At 39.1% G+C, this 22,465-nt stretch overlaps 1 protein-coding gene and 1 pseudogene across 1 annotated transcript in view; one reads left to right on the top strand and one right to left on the bottom strand.

Annotated features, from left to right (window-relative positions):
• Positions 1 to 411: 411 nt before the first annotated feature.
• The window catches only part of LOC131791095 (uncharacterized), a 38,633-nt gene continuing 16,579 nt past the window's right edge, over positions 412 to 22,465 (bottom strand). Inside the window, exons 3-12 of the mRNA XM_059108410.2 lie at positions 18,736 to 20,484; positions 15,504 to 17,400; positions 12,598 to 12,812; positions 11,713 to 11,894; positions 10,640 to 10,766; positions 9,975 to 10,103; positions 5,042 to 5,249; positions 2,489 to 3,744; positions 1,797 to 1,905; positions 412 to 1,582 (exon numbers count right to left, since the gene is read on the bottom strand). Of these exons, the coding sequence (XP_058964393.2) occupies positions 1,531 to 1,582; positions 1,797 to 1,905; positions 2,489 to 3,744; positions 5,042 to 5,249; positions 9,975 to 10,103; positions 10,640 to 10,766; positions 11,713 to 11,894; positions 12,598 to 12,812; positions 15,504 to 17,400; positions 18,736 to 20,484 (5,924 nt within the window). The 3' untranslated portion in view covers positions 412 to 1,530. The remainder of the gene's footprint in view (positions 1,583 to 1,796; positions 1,906 to 2,488; positions 3,745 to 5,041; positions 5,250 to 9,974; positions 10,104 to 10,639; positions 10,767 to 11,712; positions 11,895 to 12,597; positions 12,813 to 15,503; positions 17,401 to 18,735; positions 20,485 to 22,465) is intronic.
• On the top strand, positions 20,802 to 21,811 carry LOC136280004 (uncharacterized; annotated as a pseudogene).

Below are 22,465 nucleotides of genomic sequence, written 5' to 3'. Positions count from 1 at the left end.
GGCCTAGTGGTTAATTCCTCTTTTCCCCATCTTGAGGCCTCTTCAGATAGCAAAGTATAGGACCCAACTCAGAAGGATCCATTTGGTTTACTCCAGTTGATTAAATTCATATAGACGGAGAAATAAAACCGCGGATGAGGCTTATCAGGATACAGAGGTCTTCCTTCATATGGTTGATGGAAAGGCAAAACGGAAACAAAAGACAATAATAGATATTATGATCAAGTTCAAGGGCAGCCAAGTGTCACTAGGCTTCCATGGTGTGACTTTGTTGTTTATCGCTCAGGTTCACACAATATTAATGTTCAGCGGATGTACTCTGAGTAGACATACTGGGAGGATAACCTTTTTCCAAAGGTAACAAAATGTTATTTTGATCATACTTTGGCCTTTTTAGAAAAATTATGAATGAACAGCTACATGTAGGGGGGGGGGCCTCTACATAGAATCTACAGGGAAATATTTACTGCCCTTTGTCCACTGGGAAAGGGAAAGAGATTGTCCAGACACGAAGCTTATTTGGCATGTATAAAATTCTTTCATTTATACTTCAAGAAACCTTGATGTATTACATGTGATACAAATGAGGTTCTAAAGTTATTGCTTCCCATTTACCTCATAACCACTTTTGTGCCATACTATTGACATTCCTTGTGATTTTTTTCAATTAACTTTGAGTATGTGGGAGCTAAGCAAAAAAAATTTCTGTCTGGCCAGATCTTTAACACACCAAAACGTTCACATAAGTAATTAAACTAAATTGTGAACAGTATAGAAACAGTTTCTTCACACACATTAAATCTCACAGATAAATCAGGGTATAATAATCCTAGTCTATTTTCACTAATACGAGAAATTCGTCTTCCACGGTCAGGAAAAAATTCCTGTCCCCAGGCTCTGGATTTTCTTCATCGGATTCATAGCTTGAAGCGGAAGATTCTTCAACATTTTCATGATCAGAATCAATCAGAGAATTTGAATTGATACAAGCTTTCGTCAGTTATTATGCATTGATTTATCATTTAAACTAATTTGACGTAGGCGTTATGGCCTTCTAACAGCACGTTTTCGTGGCGGCAATGCTCTGAAGTCATTATTTAACCATGCAGTATCTCTATTCAAATCAAATGATCCAACATAGAAGACCATAGCTTACTGAATGCTACACAACAGAGAGAGAGAAAAAATGGTATAAAAAAGAACGATATCAGGATCTTGATATCTATTAAATGTTTTTTTTTTCAATCCGTTATCAACTTGGAATGTACTTTGAAATTGAATTTAATGATTTGCAGAACATATGTTAAAAAATCGAATGACGCACCAAAGGTACAACGGTTTTCTAAAGAAGTTATTTCATTTTTTAATTCTAATCGTAAATTTCATCTGTAGTCCTACCGCTACCACTTAACCCTTAGAATAATTCTGAGATGTTTTGAGTTTATATAAAATAATGCTGACCACTGGTTCCGCATTCCACGTACCCCGCTCCTTCTGCGCCATTCTGTTTTCATTGCATCCAGTAAATTGTTACAATTCAGATTCAGCCTTGTTTCTGTCTTTCTTCGCCATTGCATAAACACTGTTCATAAATATATATATATTATGATTAGAAGACATTTTTTTAACGCTATAATCGTCTAGATCCCCTTCCGTTGTATGAAGCTATTGTCTTTACACTCAGATTTCACATTTTTAAATTTTTCTCCTTTTTTCGGATATTGCTCAATCCAACTCTTTTTCTTCTCGTGAATACCTTATTCTTAGATTAAGAAAATGAAAGCCATTACACATACCTTATTCTTCTCCTTCGGAAGCAACAAATAATGATCAGACCCAAAATAAAACCGCTTAGGAGGACGCCTATAATGCTCAGGACAATTATTTGCGTGCCTTGAAGATCATCTGAGGACAGGAAAAGAAAACGAGTCAGAAAAATTTCAGATATCTGTTGTAAAATTGGATATCTATCTCCATAACAGAAGTAGCTCCGAAATACGTTAAGTCACGAAACGATGACCAAAATATGTTTTAAATTTCTCGGTGCATAGTCAGTTTGACGCCTTAATCAACCACACTCGATGCATACGTCAAGGTAAAGGCTGAAACTTGAAGACAACCCTCACAAATACGTATCCTAAATAAGACGACTTACGTTCAGTTGAAAAGGTGCGCTCGTTCGTAAGATTTTATGATGGTAAGATGCGTGGGGTCTTGACGCTTTTAGCAGGCATTTGCGAAACAAAGGGTGATGGATTAAGGTCAAGAACAGACCCCTTTTCAGTTTTAACACTTTATTTCTCTTCATTGTGTGGTGGGAAAGTGACCATTTTCAAGATCACGGAGACGTGACTCTAAAAGAAAAGCTACCAAACAGTGTTTTGGTAAAAGAAGAAATAAAATGAAATACACTTTTCACGTAAAGATAAATGCACCAGCCAAATTCGTAACCCTGAGATGAAGGTGTTGGGCAAAAAAGCTAGCTCACCTGTCCTTTCCACGGCAGTGGGTTCATCAGGCAGATTGACGCGTAAAGTAACTGTGCATCGATCAAATTTCACTCCGTCCGTCGCACATATGGTTATGTTATAAATACATTTCTCCTCCAGCTCTTGTACGTTACGAACTGCTCCCTTTTCATCAACTTGAAACATGTTTGAGTTTGAAGAACACATTTCTGAGGATGGTCCATCGTCAATAAAGTAACCGATGTTGGCATTGGATCCATAATCGGCATCGGAAGCCGAGACATTAAAGAAGTGCTGTTCTGGTTTGGTTGACCCTATTACTATAATGTCTGGGCAATCTGTGAACACAGGGGGAGAGTTGTTTGCATCTTCCACGATAATCGTGACGTTTACACGCGATTGCCTACTCGGAATACCATGGTCACTAGCGATGACAGAAAACCTGTATTTAACTAGGGGTGCGTTCAGTTTGAGTTTGTCTAAAGTTATGATGGCTCCACTTGTAGGAATGACATGGAATAGATGTAGATGGTCGTTTTCCCGCAGGTTTTCCGCTAACGAATACGTCACGTATCCATTACAGCCACTATCGCTGTCTAGTGCTGTCAAATTCATTACCACAAATCCTATAGGAATATCATCTGAAATGGTAGTTGAAAAAAGGTTTTTCGTGAAGTACGGACTATTGTCATTGAAATCTTCGACTTGAATTGAAACGTTCGCGGTTGAATTATATTTACCGTCGGAGACCTCTACAAGAAGTTCGTAACCGCTCAGTGTCTCGTAATCTAATGATTTTTGGAGCAAAATCGTTCCGTTTGTTTCACTGATGCAGAAAGTGCCATTAATATTACCGCTAATGATTTTATAATGTATTATGGAATTCTCTGCTGAGTCCTCGTCTGTGGCAGAAACTCGAATGATCGGCGTCCCAAATGAAGCCATTTCTGAAATGTTTCTTTTATAATACTGTGGATTAAACACTGGTTGGAATTCGTTCACGTCCAATATTGTTATTAATAAGCTCATGTTTGATCGAAACTTTCCATCCGTCGCCTGGATTAGGAGTGTGAAATCACCCCTGCTTTCACGATCAAGGTTTCCGTTGACAGAGACATTTCCAGATGAGGCATCAATAACGAAGTTTTCTTTATACTCCCCTGACAGCAGAGTATACTTTATTCTCGAATTGTTCCCAGAATCTTTATCAATCGCTTTCACTTGATATATGAAAGTTCCATTTGCTACGTTTTCCTTGACAGAAATGTTCACAGTCCTATTAGTGAGATTAAAATTGAAATGTTACTTTACAACTTTTCGGAAAACGCTGGAAAAAAACCTGTAATGCAATAAAATTTATGTTACATTTTAATTATACAATAAATGGATGAGAACTTGAAATCTTTGTCATCTCCTCAGCGCGTGACGTTTCTTTAAATGACCAGCTTATTATCAACTTTAAAAGTGTTAGAGACCTACATTTTAAGGTCAGATAAAATAAAGGCCAAACAGAGACAAAAATATCGGAACTAAACGACGGCCAATTCTATCTATGCCTCAGCAAGTAATATAATTAAACCGCGCGTTAAAATTCCGACTAAAAATTCGCGCCTTAGGAGCGAATAGCTCGTAAGGTGATTGCGTGATAAAAAGAAAGGATTAATTCGACGTGATCTGTAAAAACCCAAAACATGGTAAATAACCTCCCAAATATATGCAAAATGTGGCCAAAACAGATACCGAAAGTCAGCTTGAGGAAAGGATGAAATCGCATAAAAAGTTCAAATGAAATAAATACCTTTAAAACCTCAAGATATGAGCCAAATATAAGCAACATATAGTCATGTGGCAGCCAAATGGATACCTGATAATCAACTTAAAGGCATGAATTAAAATCGCACATGCAGCGCGACAAAATATTGCTATATCTATCGTTGGGCCTGCTGTCATTGTCGATTTTAAGACTTTGAAGCCCTTTTCTTGCCAATTGAGTATTCTCACACAAATTTCCTCTGCGTGTGTAAGTTCTACACGGGTGTATTTTGATCAAGAATGGAGCAAAAAGAAGGAAAAACCGCGATGATTTTCGCCTTCGGTCCAACAAATATTTTAATGTGAATAGTTGGGACTATTGTCAACATCAATTTCAAGACTTTGAAGCCCTTTACTCTCCAATTCTTGCGCAAATTTCCTCTTCGTTTGGAAGGTCTACACGAATGTATTTTGATCAAGGATGAAACAAAAAGAAAGCCTCTGGCCCAAAGGCAGACCCTATTTTGAATAATTTTGATTACTCCCTGCACCCTGGCAAAATTTTCGGCCTTTGTACCACCCCCCTCCCCCAAATATTTGAACAGAAGACAATAGCATGACTTTTAGTAGAGAAGCAAATCTACTAGGGGAGGCATGAGATAGCAGGTTTAATCCGGGTTTTAATGTCTGAACTAATTGTTGAAAAAATGAAGAAATAGAGTGAGTGTGTGAGTGAATTTTTCCTCCATACTTAAACCTCATAAGATGACAAACGCTACACCATGAGGTAAAAATCAACGAGCCATGTCACAATACCTCACCTGTTATGGAATATCGGTTTATTATCGTTATCATCCAAAATATGAATTGTCACTTCGACTTCAGTTGATTTCTTCGTGTCCTGATTGGTAGCCTTAAGTGTCAGGTGAAACAGGTTTATGGCCTCGTGATCTAATGGAATTTGATTTCTTAGACTGAATCTGTCCTGTGTTACCTCAGGGAATAGTACAAACGTACCCTTCGTGTTTCCTGGATGATATAAGAAAGTAGAAATATAGGTTGAGTTTTGTACCGAAAAGAATCATAACAGCTATCATTTGCCATCTTTAAACAAGAAATGAAATTGAAGAAACTTAGTATTAAGACTCAAGTTAGCTAGGGCTATAGTTGGAAAATTTATTACTAGATTTACATGGAAATAGCAGATTTCAGGACTGACCGAAGAGAGAAACATGTCAACTGACGGTAATTGCGTAAGAACCAAACTTTATTAATGGGTTTTACACTAGGGCCTCGCACTTGTAACCTGGAAGCCAATACTTCATTCTAATTTCTTTGATTTTGTAATTCAAGTAGGGTATCATTAAATTCATATGTCACGAACAGTTTCTCATCTTCTCTTCTTTGCTCGCGTAAAAAGGAGGAGAAGTTTTAAGTAGACAGTGGATCAACTGTAAACATTATGACTGCTGAGACGGTGACAAGGCTTTATGGGCACAACAGCTTCAACGAATTAGAGAAAACCACAATGACTCTTGTAATGTAAAACCAGTCAGAAGTTAAACCTTTGGGCAAGAAAAGACTGAAGTTAGTTAGCCCAAAGAAAGATAAAAGGTACAGCATTGAGTTCCTTATTGTTAGAGGTGCATGCAAATCCATTTTAGGCTTGAGAGCCAGTGAACATCTTTAATTTCTAACTGTCAACAAACAGAATATCCATGGAGGGGACTCGGATGGCGTGAGGAGTGAAGGTCCTAAGGTGGAAGACTGCATGTCGCAGTACAAGGATGCGTTCACTGGAGAATGCAAACTGGATGGACAACTCCACCTGGAAATCGACCAGAATGTCCAACCAGTCCAGCTAACTACACGGAGAGTGCCAATCGTCTTCAGAGAACCTCTAAAACAAGAATTGGACAGACTGTCAGATATTTCATTGATTCGAAAGGTCGATTCACCGACTGAGTGGATTTCAGCAGTGGTGATCACAACGAAGAAGAATGGCCAAGTCAGACTGTACATAGACCCAAAACCCTTAAATGAAGCCCTACGCAGAAATCGTTACCCTCTACCCACAATAGATGATGTACTGCCTCTCCTATCAAAGGCCCGTGTGTTCACATTACTTGATGCGAAAAATGGGTTCTGGCACGTACAGTTGGATATTATTGATATTACACTTGAAGGGTTACCAGGGCAAAAAGCTATAGCAGACAACACGGATGAAGGAGCCCTTGAAGGTCATGACCGCAACCTTGGGAGGTGTTCAACCGCTGTAGACAGAAAGGTATCAAGTTGAATTCAGAGAAGATGCAAGTAAGACAGAAACAATTCAGCTCCATGGGCCACATTAATTCTTCAGAGGGTCTTGGCGCTGATCCAAACAAGTTGAAAGCCATCAACAAAATGCCGTCCCCTACTGATAGGGCAGATGTCCAGAGAGTACTAGGCATACTAAATTACGTACAGAAGTTTGCACCCAATCTAACAGATTTGGCAAAACCACTGAGAGAACTTGTCAAGAAGCAAAATGAGTTTGTATGGGAGGAAGGAGTTCATGGCAAGTGCTTAGAGCCAGTAAAGCAAGTATTAACCCTAGCGCCAGTGCTCAAGTTCTTCGATCCTCAAAAGAAGACGATACTTCAATGCGATGCCTCCATGAGTGGTTTAGGGGCCTGTGTGCTACAAGAGGGGCACCCTGTCGCTTATGCCTCTAGGGCCCACACTCCTACGGAAACTAACTATGCCCAGATCCAGAAAGAGTTATTACCAATTGCCTTCGGGGTTGAGCGTTTAAGGGCTACGTCTATGGTAGAAAGACTTTTATCGACACTGACCACAAACCCCTAGAATCCATTATGAAGAAGAGTCTGTTGAGTGTACCAAAGCGGTTGCAGAGAATGCTGTTGCGTCTGTATAAATTTGACTCAGTGAAGTCTCATACAGAAAGGGCACTGTAATGCACATGGAAGATCCCCTCAGCCGAGCCTTCCTTCCCTGTGCTAAACAAGTAAGTGGTGACAAAGAAGCAGTATGGAGTGTCACTTACATGAGTTCACCAACAGAAATTGAGCCTGAGAATGTAGATATGATTGTGTTTGTTCCCATTCGACAACTAACTCTCTTAGAAATCAAGAGTGCCATGGAAGTTGATGCAGAGCTTCAGGCATTAGCCACTATGATCAAACAAGGCTGGCCAGAGAGCAGGCCCTACGTACCACTCAAGTTGCGGGAATACTTTCCTTTCAGAGGAGAGTTGTCCATACAGCAAGGAGTCGTGTTCGAGAGTGAGCGAATAATGGTACCATCTACCCTAACGCAATCCATGATAGACAAAGTAGGTGCTTGTCACCTGGGTGTTCAGGGGTGTCTCAGGAGAGTTAGAGAAGCCTTCTACTGGCCAGGCATTTACAAGCAAATTACAAAGTTCATCTCAAGGTGCAGCATTTGAAACAGCTACAAACCAGAACAGCAGAAAGAACCTCTAGTTTCTTAAGAAATACCGACAAGACCATAGCAAAGCATTTCAGCCGATACGTTTGAGCTTAACAGCACCGACTACCTGGTTACCAATGACCGTTACTCTAATTTCTTCGAGTGAGATATGCTGACATCTAGACTACCAGAGAGGTTATTGACAAACTAAAGCCACTCCTTGCAAGATATGGGCTTCCGAACCGTATCACCACAGACAATGGACCAAAGTTTGACTGTCACAAGTTTTATAAGTTTGCAGCGGAGTATCAGTTTGAACACATTAAAACTTCGCCATGATATCCACTGTCCAACGGCAAGGCGAAGAACAGTGTTAAAACTGCAAAACATCTTGAAGAAAGCTGCTGATGCTGGCCATGACCCTCATATGTCTCTACTGAACTTTAGGAACACCCTAGAAGGAATGGACGGCACTCCCGCACAGCGTCTCTTTGCGCGCAGAACTCGCACTTCCCTTCCTATGGCTAGTCATCTGCTTCAGCCAAAAATTATTTATGATGTCAAGCTCAAATTAAAACGAAGGAATCTTAAGCAATCCATCTACTAGGACAGAGGAGCTAAGTAGCTGCCACCATTCAAAGTCGGATATGTGGTACTGGTTCGACCCTTACCATGTCAGTGAAAATGGTTTAAAGCGCAAGTTAGTAGTCAGGTAGTGGTACTTTCCTATAAAGGGGAAGACAGAAGATGGTAGGCTAGCACCCAAATGGTTCTCATCTTTACAAAGTTCCTGAGAACTTCTAAGGGATGCCAGACGAAGATAAAGAGCAGTTAAAGGTCGATACTCAGATTCGACTACCCGCCAGGAGACCCACTAAGGGGATACTCCAGCTACGAACTGAATCCTCAGCATTTCAGATGTCTGCTGCCTCGCAGCCAGGTTCCAGGTAGTTTTGCCAAGTGTTCCCGTTCTCGAATTAACCAGAAATAATGGAGTTGTTAAACCTTCAGAGTTCCTGCAGTCAGATCCTCAGCCCGCTCCACCAAGCGTTCCCACACCTGTTTCCATTAAGGAGGCCTGCGTACCTGAGGTATCTTACTACCTAGGGAACCGGTATTAAGGCTAAGGGAACAATCTTGAACAGTGAACATTTTTAGTCATCCGTTTCAAGTTATATTTACGTTTTCAGTTTCCTGATATTGTGTTGTTTCTTTGTTTATCTAAAGAAGGGAGATGAAACGATGTCACAATAGCCTCTACAACGAGAACTGATATGCCAGATGCAAGCACACGTGTTATGTTATGTATCTTTGCAATGGTCCACTTACAGTTGGATTGAAATTGTTGTGTTATCTGACTTCGTTACAATGGCTACGTCTCAGTAGTTAATACCGCTTAAAAATGTTAATGTTATGTTTTAACTACGGTGCACGTGGACATTGCAGGTCATTTTAAATGATTGTGGTACATTCAAACGCAAATACGTCATCTATAGTCAAAAATTGGAAAAAGCTTTATATCCCTATGCTATTCAAGCGTCGCCTCCAAGATTCATGTTGATTAACGTTAATTTAAATGACTGTTAAAATGTTATACAAAATAACATTACTTCCTAAACAAACGAAATCTATTGCGTAGGATGCCGAAACGTAGGATGTCTTGAAACCTAGGTTCGTAGATTTGAAATGTGATTTTCAAATGTCACGAAGACACAGGTTTGTTGATTATTGCTTTCAAGCGTTAGTTTAGATAAAGGTTAGGAAAGGAAAACTAGGGAGTGTTTGTGGTGAACAATCCAAGTTCAAGTTATTCTAACATCACCTCAGTGATATTATGAGCCATAAGAAAAAACACTAATATTAACATCCGCAGATCTCCTCTTTGGCTTGGCTTGGTACCCACATTAGATCACATTCAATCTTGTGGAGCTAGAATTTCGTTTAAAAAAGTAGAATAAATTTATTTTGAAAAGTTGTGGATCAACGCGATTTTACTAACTTGTGATTCATTTTTTTTTTTGGGAAAAGTTCTGGACCCAAACAATAAAAAGCCGTTTTATGGTTTTTGTTTGGTTCATCTCTGTTAAAAGTGAGGAGAATCGGTTTAAGAAAAAAGGAAGAAAAGAATCGGCTGACTAGGATTAATCAGCTGAAAATTTAGTAATATCAAATCCCCGACACATTTCTGTTGATGCACCTCCTAATTTGACTGAATTTTGAAAAATTGTTTAAGGTAAACTTTTTAAAGTTACCCGCTCAGTCCTGAAGGTATGCAACAACCTTGTAAGTGAGAGGATATTTGCCGTTTTCTTTACCAACCTTTAACTATGACGAGAGAGACAATGGCAGCCATGCGTTCCTTGTCCAAAGCACTAAAAGGAAGCTCAAATGAAGCATTTTTGTTTTCTGTGGCATTAAACTCTCTGGTCTCAAACTGCGGAGTGGTGTCTACAGCAAAATAGATAAAATTAGTAAATGAGTGAAGGAAACAAGTTGTTCCGATCTAATGTGTTGGAAAACTTTTCAGTGTTGCAGATCCCTTTTGTTCACCTAAAAATAGCACTTTGGCTAACTGTGGTCGAGAGGATTTTTAAGGAACTCAGTGTTGCTGCCTGAGTGAGATAAAATGATGATGTTTGCTCAATATTTGCGGACATCATGCAACCCTATAATTTTTCAACATGAGGTGGTATCAAGAACCTCCTTTGAAGCAGGTGATTGAAAGAAGGGTATCTAAAGATTGAGGGTTTAGATATAAACTCTCAGAGCCTTGAATAAGATTGCACATAGTAGAGTTTTGAGAAAACTCTTCTAATTACAAGGATTTTGCATATTCATCACGATCGGTATAGTATTTTTAAAGGCATCAATTTTCTGTACAATTGTGATGAGCAACATATGACAGCTATGTTACAGCGGCAACAACGACAAGCAAAATAGAGTGTACATGATTTTTGATTAAAGCGATTTTATATTGATATTACCGAACACATCAAGGTCAGCTTGTGTTGAGTACACCTTGACGCCGTCATATTCCGCCAGACAGACATATTGACCCGTGTGTGATACTTGCACGTTAACAAGAGACAGGTCATGAGATGGTACAAAAGGCTAAAAATTGTTACAGAAAAGACAGGAAAGAAAAAGTTAAAAATGGTAAGAAATTAGTATTGGATTATATTTCGTGTAACCTACTTCAATGAGTATCACGACGTTTCGACTGCAGACTGATCCTTTTTTCAGACATCTTACTATAACCAACTACAAACGGAATACATATTCAAAACGCGCTATCCACCACCCTACCATAGCAATCATGATACTTCATTAGGTGAGACGTAACCAACCTACCCTATCGCCTTAAGAGACTCGCAGTACGCAGTCGAAACGTCGCGATCCGTATCGCGAAGTTAAAACATCACGAGAAAAACAAAACAAACCAAAAACAATCCACCTCATAATTAGAGTATCGACCAAACGAAATTATCATGCAACTTTTTCATCATTACAATATATTTTATAAATAAAGCTTGAACATAACGCGCGCTGTCATTTGTTGAAAAAGCATACTCTATCTTAAAATGTTCAGGGAAAAGCGCCCCGTGATTGGTCAGAACGAGGTCATTTTATTTCCATAGAGCACGCGCCTTACGAGTGCACTGTAGAGATATAATGCACGCAGCCTATGTCATCGGTACGAGCGCACGCAATTCACGATACATTTTATAAAAGAAATTTTAGAAAATGTTCCTCGAGCATTGTTAAGTTAAGTGCTTATATAACTCAATAGTGCACTTGAGAGTTTTTTGTTTCTTTAATAATGAACTCGTTGTAACCAATCATGGCGCGCACATTTCTCTGAACATTTTATAAAACAGAACAGAGCACAGTCAATGCTGCTCTATTTGTTTAACATCGAATTTCATTTTTTAGTATTTGTAAAAGGAATAAAGAACCATTTTTGTTTTATTGATATTAAAACTCTTACGTAAAAGGTCTTCGATTAATTCAATACTTTTTACACTTTCTTGTCAATTCTCTGGTCCATTGCATGTACCTGGTTATTCTTTAGCCATTGATAAGACACATTTCCCTTAGCTACCGCATCACATCTCCATGAAACATTTAATCCTAGATCGCCGCCGAGACTAGTGTACGCTGGTGGATGACGTATTATACGTGGGCCTTTGTCAAACTGAATAATGTTGTTTCCTATTGTCTTGTACTGCCTTGTCTCCTCTAAAAATATATGATATAGGGATTTTAAAAAAGATAGATGTGCATAGCTTAATATTCATACACAGCGTCCTTGTAGAAAAGGTTGAACTTTAACTACAAGTTGATAGCTTTTCTTAGTTAGAAAAACTTACTTTGTTTTGTCTTATTGAGGATTGTAATTTTTTTTATCTGAATAAAAAAACTAAAAAAAAAAAACTAAAGTCTTATACTATTACTGCTGCTGCTACTACTATTACTACTACATAAACTACTACTACTGCATGGTTACTAATAATACTACTTCTACTACTGTTGCCACTACTACTACTGCTTCTATTAATATTGCTTCTACTATTACTACTGCTACTACTGTTACTTATTACTACTTCTACTACAACTAATGATAATAATATTAAGACAGTTCTTCAATTACAATCGTGGCTAAATAGCAGTACGTAGTAAGCACTTTTTCAGTCATGAGTGAAGTTCAAAGAAATCTTTTCAAACAGTTTTTGAACTTCTAAACAATATCGAATTGATGTTTTCATTCCACACGAGAATAATAACTGATATCTGTGAAAAGGTCGAAGAATAACGTTCAGGAGCAAAACTTGAAGCAAATACATTGCAAATCATGAATTTAAGTCGGACATCAGACCACTTTTCCAACTTTGGGAAGCAGGTCACATTTAAAATAAAACGACGTGATAAAACGACGTCTTACCTAATAGTACCACGCTAAAGGTACCTCCATTGGTTACTTCAAAATCACCCTCGCCACTGCTTCTAATCATCAAATACAACGTCTGCCACTGCTCAAGGTAAGCGGTAGCAGATAAACTTAGAACCACTGACAAGCCATCAGTTACACTTTTCGTAGCTTTTAATCCATTGGTATTCATCGCGTCCCCATTGACGGTAAGTAGAAGTTCCATAATTCTTGAAAGAAAAGAAAAGAATGCAGAACAGCTTTATTCTTTTTTCTTACTACCGTGAGGGCAGAAATTTTGGATTAATTTCTGTTCATAGGCATTCGGTTAGCGTGACCTACAAAGGTAGAGGAAGACGCAATTTTTCCACTGAAGGTGAATTTCTTATCGGAAGCTATCGTTTCCATAAGCTGCTTGTTCATCTGATAGACTCGTTTGATGAAGTTTGTAGTTCTATTTAACAAACAGAGAAGCCTTGACTGTGCTCTGTTCTGTTATAAAGCACGCAGGAAGCGGCTAGAGCACAAAAGAAGTGTAGGGAGAAACAATCGACTACGTCTCGTGTTTCTCCCCACTTCTTGGGAGGTTGGGAGAACACTCGATAAGCTGGAAACCACTTCGCTTCGCGTCGTGGTTTCCTACGCTTATCTCGTGTTCTCCCAACCTCCCGCGTGTTTACATCAGGCTATGTAAACACGGAAACCATTTTACATTTCTTTAATAGTTCGGCAGGTCGAATTTAACACTTTTGCCTGAAGTTTTTAAGTCTCTAATACAGAGTATTGTAGTGAAATGTTCAGTGAACTTTAACCGAATTATGGCTCATAAAAACACGCGAGTTTTTTCACACGACAAGGTAGAAAACAAACTTTTCAAGGCGAGTGTTTTTTGAATGAACGACAGCCGAATTCACCGGAACATGAAGATCGCTCGGGATGACAGCGCCGCAAAACTCGGCTGCAGTGACTGATGTGACTTTCTACTCAACGCATCGGTAAGGATATCAGAGCAAGCTCTTATTTTTTCCGTACCGTACGTAAGCTTGCAATCAAACTGAGCGTGAAAATCTTTAAAACTCGGAATATCTATTTTGTTTTTCCTTTGAGGATTTTCGTATCTGCTCACGTTTTAATAACGTAAATTACGGCGCCTGGTATGTTTACAAACCTTTGTTTGGTTCTTCTGTTGCAACTTGCCGGCTCGCTTGTTCTGAAATTTCACTTTCAGTTATCGGAAGAAAGCTAAAAAGAAGTCCCGGAAAAGGTCGAACATAGCACAATTTGACAGACGGCGTGACAGGTTTAGCTCAGCTCTATGCTCTATACTCTCATAGAACACGCTCTTTCAACCAATGACAGCACGCGTTATATCCGAACTTTATTATAAACTCTCATAGGGCGCGCTCTTTCAACCAGTGACAGCACGCGTTATATCCGAACTTTATTATAATGATAATTACGCAGTTTGCCAGCAATCGAAATGTTGTTCTCTCTGTTCAAACTAACCAATCGTCTTCTTTGATCACAAATGGCAATAAAATTGCCAGTCCGTTTACAATTTGGAATAGTAATATCGTACAAATGCAAGTTGACCGCCATCCAAAGACATCCAAACCTGGCACCGGAGTGAGTATTGAGAACACCCAAAGTCATTCTATGTCGTTTGACCATTCCCTTTTTAAAACCAGTTGTAAGTACAAGCTAGCATGCTTTTATGAAAGTTTATTTGTCAAGTGTACATTATTTTTAAAAGAGAGGCCAAAATGAAACTAAATTTCTAAATGTTCATGACCGGACATATTTCGACCTATAATGAAAAAGATCAGTTTGTCATCTTTGAAATCTTGGCCCTCAATTATGCTTAGCCGCCAAAGTCACGACTTCGTTTGGATCTATCCACACGAAAACGATATGCCAGCGTTTCCATACAATCGACTATGGGGGAAGAGTTTCAAAACGTCATAAACGCTGTCTACCAGAAAATGAAAAACACGAATGGAGATTAATAACAATTAACGTTATCAAAGATAACCGGCGACAAGTACACAAGGCCTTCAGAAATCGTGCAATGTCCAATCTACTTGCGGCGAAAGGGTAAACTGTACTGCTCGGAAATGATTGTGTTAAAAAAGCTTGTGGCAATGATATTTTCTATAAGTTTTACATATTGCCTATCTATTATACATCATACGCTGAATTAAATTCTCTATACCTATATAGATAAAGAGAGAGAAAGAAATTTTTTGCGGAAGTAAAACGTATTTATATAGATATAGAAGCTCCATGGGTGAATGACACATGCGTTAAAAAAGGTCGGCTAAGAGCCGAATATGTCTCAGTTGATAGCTTTTTGTTTTTTAGTCAAGGGTTGAGGATTAGACGTCGAGAACCAAAAGTAGCTCTCAAAATCATCAGAAAACGTAATTTTCCGAAGTTTCCTTTGAATCGTCTTTTCACCAGTCTCTGGGGTCTGTTTTCGCCCCATACCCATTTTCAGTATGATTTCAAGACCATGGGCAATAGAGTTTGTCACGATGTGAGTTTGAATCCATTTTTTTGCTAAAGAAGGACGCTTGTTTTAAATCTTCTATCGGCTTAATACTTGTATTTGCTGTCTGCATTTTCTACGCTTTTGTTCGTTGCGATAGTTGTTTACTAAAGTAGTTAAAAAATGAAGGAAACTACGAATAGTTGATGTACCACAGTAACACGCCACCCCAAACTCCATGCCATTCCTGATTTTTCAGTGGGATCATTTGCATTTTTTCCTCTGAGATCGTTTTCGGTCTCGCATCATTTGCGTTTCAATTTGTGGATCATTTGCATCCCACCTTCTTTCACAGCTGTTTTAAAGAAATGCACACGGAAAATCTTATTCTTCGAAAGCACGCAATAGAAAATTAGTGGAAAGATCATATTACCTTGTTTGATTTGATAAATGTGACGTCTTCACCACAACTGTGGTAGCCAGGAAGTAAATACCCGGTAGTTCAGCAACAAATATTCCTTTTATGAAATCTGAGTTTGAAGACTTGCACTTTTCATCAAAGTTTTCCCAATCTCCGATAGCTTTCCACCATGTTCCACTGATGTAATGGCTTGTTTTCGATCGCAGTGTTAAGCAGGAGTATTTGTCATTTGAAGTTACCAATACAGCAAACATTGTGGTGTTTGTGACAAGTAATGATTGCGAATCGGAGTAAACAGAAGCAGCCATCGTTTCCGATTCATTCAGTCGAGCAACGACAGCAGCACTATATGACACAATAGCGTCTCCTTCGGAGTTTGCTAAAACAGATAAAACACTGTGATTTGATAATCCTCTAGCATCAAACTTCACTCCAAAGAGGCTTCTTTCGCCTGCTTTTATCTGGAAATTAATCGAGAGAATATATAGCCCACTTTCCATCACGTAAAGTTTATCTACGGAGTATCCACCACGAGTTCTCCATTGAGATAACTCTTGCCATCCTATAGAACTTGACCAGTCGGAGATATGCTTTAGTTGAACAGTTGTGTTAGATTGACCTCGAAATTCCACGGATATCGTGACTCCTATTAGAGACGATATCTCAGTTTTAGACTTAAGACAGACTGAAATTATTTCGTTCTTTTCTAGGTCAATCAGTCCAACGAACCCAAAGGTGTAGTTGCTTTTCCTCCAAGTGTCAAAAATTTTAATGAGACACCCTGCAGACTTTTGACTTCCAACACACGCAGTGATATTTGCAGTGAGGTTTCCATTTAGAGTGAACAGGAGAGATATCAAGTAAGTGCCTTTCACAGGTGCAGTGAAGTTTCCTTTATCATTCGGTGATGTCGGATTTGGTTTGTATATGTCGCCACTTATGTAGGCCAGTTGACTTCCACCCCTTGACATAAATCCTGTTTTTGAGCATCCCGGGATCGCTTTTTTATTATGGCCATCCTCGAGAATTTGATGAAAACCTGGAGTTTGACGACGCGGAAGAAAACGCACTATCGAAAACCACGAATTTTTTATGGTGGCGAAAGGAGAATTTTTTTTAGATTTTATGCATGGGTTAATTTTCTGTCCTTTTCTCAGGAATATCACTCCAAATGCACTGATGACAAATTTGCCACTCTTCTGCACGTCACTGAGTTTCGACGCCGAGATGCCATTATGAGCAATTATCCCATTGATGCAAACTCCACTATCAAAAGCCTCGTCACCCTTATAATCTTTTACAATTAAAACGCTTTGAAGAAAATATAAGCCACTGTTCTTGATATTTATTGAAGTGAAAGGTGTTATTTTATACTTTTTAGAAACTGACGGCACAGATTTCCAGTCGGCGACTTTCTTATATCCCGTCCGCCCAAATGCGTCATAGATTGCGGTTGCCAAAAATCCGGCAGTGTAATCACTTTCCCATCGAGAAACTAAAACGGCGGAAAAACTACTGTTTGGCAGTACTTTACACGAGAAACTGTTTTGGCCAAGTAAGTCGATAAATATTGAAACTTTCTGATTGGGATAAAGGTGTACTGTACTGGATAGCGTCAGCGTGCTGACAAAGGCACCACTTTTTGAATTTAAAGAATTTGACTGAAAGGTTGTTACATTAATGGACTGTCCGTCTGCTACAAAGGCCATTCTGATTTGAGATAATCCTGAGTGAAGTATTAACATTATTGCACTGATGAGGTAAAGACCATCTTCTTTAGCCTTGAACCTGCCTGTAGCGGAGTCAAATCGAGAATTGCTCAGGAAAAAAGGGTCAGACACTTGTTGGATGAGTTTCCATTCGCCAATTTCCCCACCAGTGAAAATTTCGCTGGCTTCCTCTTGTTTAACTAAACGGAGAGGATGAACAATGTGTGTATTCGTGTTTACGAAGTGAAAAGAGTACGTTTGATAGATAGATACTGTTATGTGCCCCCCCTTTTTAAATAAAGTTGTTACTTACTTACTTACTTATTTACTTACTATCAGTCGAAAGGTTCGAGAAAAAATATTTAAGATTTGAACTCATAAATGAATTTAGGTGATAAAATAAATGCAGAGTACTTGTAAAACCAATCTTCGAGAACTAAAACCTAAACAAAACTTCCCGTTGAGAACTCTAGGCAAGGTCAAGGACAAAACTCAAACACGATTAGTGATGACGATCATCGAACGAGAATTAAGCCCTACTTTAACAGTCAAGGACACATAACTCAAAGGGTAAAAATAAATGTATTGTCTTGAAGCACATAACAAACCAAGACTCACACATGGATTTCATGATAATCTAACTGGCCTAAATAATTCCCAAACATTTAACCAGAACAAATTCTAATTCTAGTCGTTCCCATACGTTAAAATTATCAATTATCCTTTGAAATCGAAGTGACGTATAGTAAGATATGCCTTTATTCAAATATCCCACGACTATTAGCGATATTGAGAGAGGGAACATACCAAAATAAATTTCCTTTCAACCTCTTAAAGATAGTTAGTTTCAAAAAGTTATAGAGAACCCAAAGTAGTTAGTAGAAACAGGGAAATAAAAACTAAGTTGATCCTAAGCATGACAAGATCTTGACGATGGTAAGACCTGAATCAAGGATTATATACGGGCTTTTAATATTCTGCCTTGTTGTCTGTCAGTGCCACCTCCGATTGCGTTAGCCATCGCCCAACTGCCCTAGGTTAAATCGTCTTCTTTGGGCCGTATACCGCTCAGAAATTTGTTTGATTTCATCGTTCAAAAAGTAACATACGAAATTCCTCTCCATAGGCAGACTACTAGGTGAATTACTCGAATTGGAGAAAAATTGCAGGTGCAAACACAATAAAGATTACACGCATTTCCGATGGTCATCATGAAAACATTATTGTATTTCGAAACTGCACCTTCCCTGATACGAAAAATGTTCTTACCAGTAAAGTATTTTAGACCAAATTTTGTTGCACTCTCCGTGGTTTTTGGAGCAGCCTAAATATCCAATGCAAGTTAATACTACCAATTCTGTTTCATGCCTCAGGATCGCCAATCATCCACCACATACATGAGAAAGCGAACTAATGTTTATGAGGTAGAATGTAGTAAAGGAAGGTGATGTGGTGTAACGCATATAAATGTAATCACTGTGATGTATGTTGTAAATAAGGCTCGTGTAGATACATACAGGTATAAATAGCCTTACCTGCTAAGATTCCTGGGGTAGCAAGAGAATCTGCTCCAATTAACACCACTGAAAAGCCTGTTTCAATAGAAACGTTCCAGGATGACGATGCTGTAGTTTTGACGTACACCGAGACATTTTGACCTTTTCTAAGTTTTATGGAACCAGCCACATTAAGGGTGACCAGTCTTTTAGGATTTTCATCTAATGCGTAAAGTCCATTTCTGGGATCTAATGAGTCGTCGATAGCAATTATAGCTGACAAATACCCCTTGCCTTCACCTGCAAAAATTACATTGCAGGACACAAAGTACGATCCATCTTGATGTGGCTGATAAACTCCTTTGATTGGAAAGAATGCATTGTCGAAGGAGAACAACCCAGGAACATTGTTAGTTTTCCATTCAGTAATTTTCGTCCATTCTGGGAAATTCAGAGGAATGGCTTCTGTAAGTGAAGCTGCAACACCTGGCCAGTCGTAGGGAACAGTAGAAACACAAAACAGTCCATCCACCAGACCGCTTTCACGAGAATCGCTATAAACGTAAACACTTAATGAATCACCTTCGTTAAGCGAAACAAGACCGCTGACAATTAATGACCTGAGACTTGAAGAGAATGAATATGCTGCCAATAGTCCGCTGTTACCAGATGAAGGTTCAGTGACTGAGACAAGCAATCGAAAATCACTCTGACTTTCCGTTGAGGCATTTATATTCATGACAGCTACCACAATGAACACTCCACTAGTGTACGGCATGAACGTGCTATGATTGGTTTTCAGAATCATCTCTAGTGATGGAAAGTTCCTTTTTGAATAATTTACGATCCAGTTTTGCACCTTATTCCATCCAGGACTCATTTGCAATTGATTGTGGGAAGGTAAACTGGCGGAGAATTGCTGATTAGTCTCCATTTGTTGATCAAGAAAAAGGCCTGAAAAACTAGTGCCTGTTAAGACTACAGGGAGTCCCTCATCGGAACACTCAATCCTCATCTCAACACAATCTCCGCGTGTCAAGTTAAACATTCCGGACACACTAGTGGAATATCTATTTGTACCGGACGAGTACCTCTTCACCAAAGTAGTATTTGAGTTTAAAACAATACTTACATCCACGCTCGTCAATTGAGTTTTGGATTCGAGGTTTATGTTTGATGTAAATTTGTGAATTCCATCAACAATTGAGCAATACAGTCCAACAGAAGGTGAAGTGCCGCTGTGCATCACAAATAAACCTTTGGACCCACTGGTTCTCCAGTAGTTAAGCCGGCTGGTGGTGTGAGGCTTAATAACTTGGTCACGTGATAATACAGCGTGAAAACCTGGGACAGAACCTATTCGTGACATCTTCATCACTGAAAAGGTGCTGTCAGACAACAGGACTCCCGCTGAGCCACTAAGGTAGCAAGCTATGACGTCGTTCTCATAAAGAAGCAAAAATCCAGACATACTTACGGTTTCTGTTGTCGTGGTCTTTCCAACAAAACCTTCGAATCCATTTTTTTTTTCAAACTCGTCATTAATTACCAGACTTACTTTTAAGATGCCAGTAGTCACATTTGTCAGTTGTAAATTTAGTGCAATAAAGTATATTCCCTGTTCGGGTGTAACAAATGTGTCCTGATATATTTTTCCTCCTGCAGCATCGCCCGCGAAGAAGCCCTTCCGTTTCTCCGTAGCCCATGGTTTGACAAGATTCCAGCCGGCCTCAGGTATGTGAGACATTGCGTTCTCGAGATAGCTTGAAACTCCGGCCTCTAAAAATGCTGTGAAAAAAGGAAAAGTATTAATGACTGAAGGCATTATAGAAAAAAAGTATTATCAAAGACTATTACCTCCAAAAAAAAAGACACTATCATTAATAAACAAAAAGATTACAACCTATAAAATAGAGATAGCCTTTAAAAAAAGGACCAGAGAATATCCAGAGCAAAATCAAGATCGCATTCGTGAAAGGACGAAGGACTATTGTCAAAAGAATCGAGATCACATTCGTGAATGGATGAAAGACTATCGTCAATTGAATCAAGATCGCCTCTGCCAATGAATGCGAGACTATAGCCGGAGAAAACGAGAAAAAAACTCTCCTCCAGCTCAAACTGAATAAGAGGAAGAGGCACTCACACTTTTATTACTTTCTGCATGTAACGAGGTAGTGCACTGTGCTTCTTTTATTCACCAAAGCTCTGTAAGGAGTGAGTTGATGATGTCACACCTTTTTCGTCACTGTTAGAGACCATTCAGCCGTTCATACAACTGAAACCGTTACGAGAAATATTCATGTTTGCACCCAAGGGATAACAAAAGCCATGAGTCGTCTCCAATAGTGAACTTCCCTCTATCTCTAGCGAAAGATTCTGAAACCTTCAGCCAAATGATACCTATTCTATGCGAGGGAATAGAAATGAGTAACGCTTTCCGATTCAAGACACCTTGAAGCATTTTAGCAATGGGACCCTCTGGGTGTGGCAAGACTTGTTTAAGCAAGTCGTTAGTCCTGGACCATTTAGACGAATTGTTTGTAAACCCTACGAACGTGATTCATTACTGTTATGGCGCATTGCAAGATGGTTTTCGTGAGATGCAAGAAGAAGGTTTTAAGTTTCACGAAAGCGTACCTGAACAAGGACAGTTGAAAAATTGTTCCCTAAAGAAGGTGGTTTACTGGCCTTGGATGTTCTGATGACCGAAGGAGGGAACAGTAAAGAAGTGCTGGATCTTTTTACCAAACATTCCATGATCACAACGTCACCGTTATCTATTTGTTTTAAGACATGTTTCCACAACGCAAATATGCTAAAAGTATTTCAAGGAATGCCCATTACGTGATCGCTTTCAAGGACCCTCAAGAATTTATTATTGTAAGCATTTCCTACGTAGTGGCAAGATATTATGGAAGTGTACCTGAAAGTTACTCAACGCCCCCACGGATATCTGACCTTAGATTTACATCCTGCCAGTAATGACAATCGGCGCATGTTCAGTCACATTTTGACACATGAAGGATGTATACGATTGTATCAGAACAACCACCGTCACGTACACATCGTACGAGAAACTTTTGTTTTATTGAATGACCATCATGACCGATAGTTCGCACGACAAAGATATCTTTGGTAACCCAACCGAGGACTATGACAAAAAAAGGCAGGATAAAAGGAAGACAGCCATGATGCGTTGGAGAATGATAGTGGTGGTGACTCCGAGACAAAAGACGTGCAGAAGGGTAATTATGATGATGCTGACGAAGACCATGGCAATGATGACAACTATGCTGATGTTAATCCATGGGTAGAATTGACTGATCAAGCGCAAGAATCTTTGAGTGAGCTCTTCGATGAACAAGTTCAACTCCATCGACTACAGGGAAAGTCCGATTAGTTCTCTGAGAATGCTACGGGATGAAATACACAGATAAGTCATGCAAACTGTCTGATGCTTTATGAATAAGGACAATGCGGATTTTTACGAGGCGTTAAAGTCAGCCATTGAGAGAAGAAACTTCCTATTAAATCGACTTTTCAAAAAGACCCCTCTTGGATGAATCTGAAGAAGAAAAGGAAGAAGAGGAGGAAGTAGAACAGAAGGAAGAACTTTGAATGAAAAGGATGTTTTACTTTTTGAAAAAATGGTCGAACTTGTAACTTTTATTTCTGGTTTGATAAAAAAAAAGTTGAAATCTGTGAGCGATGAAGTCACCTTCATAATTTAGTCATATTATATTTGGGGAATAGAGGTGGGTAAGTG

Source organism: Pocillopora verrucosa, chromosome 3 (genome assembly GCF_036669915.1).
Source record: "Pocillopora verrucosa isolate sample1 chromosome 3, ASM3666991v2, whole genome shotgun sequence".
Classification (NCBI taxonomy): Eukaryota; Metazoa; Cnidaria; class Anthozoa; order Scleractinia; family Pocilloporidae; genus Pocillopora; species Pocillopora verrucosa.
Note: the sequence above shows the minus strand (reverse complement) of the source record. Positions and strands in the feature narration are given on the sequence as shown.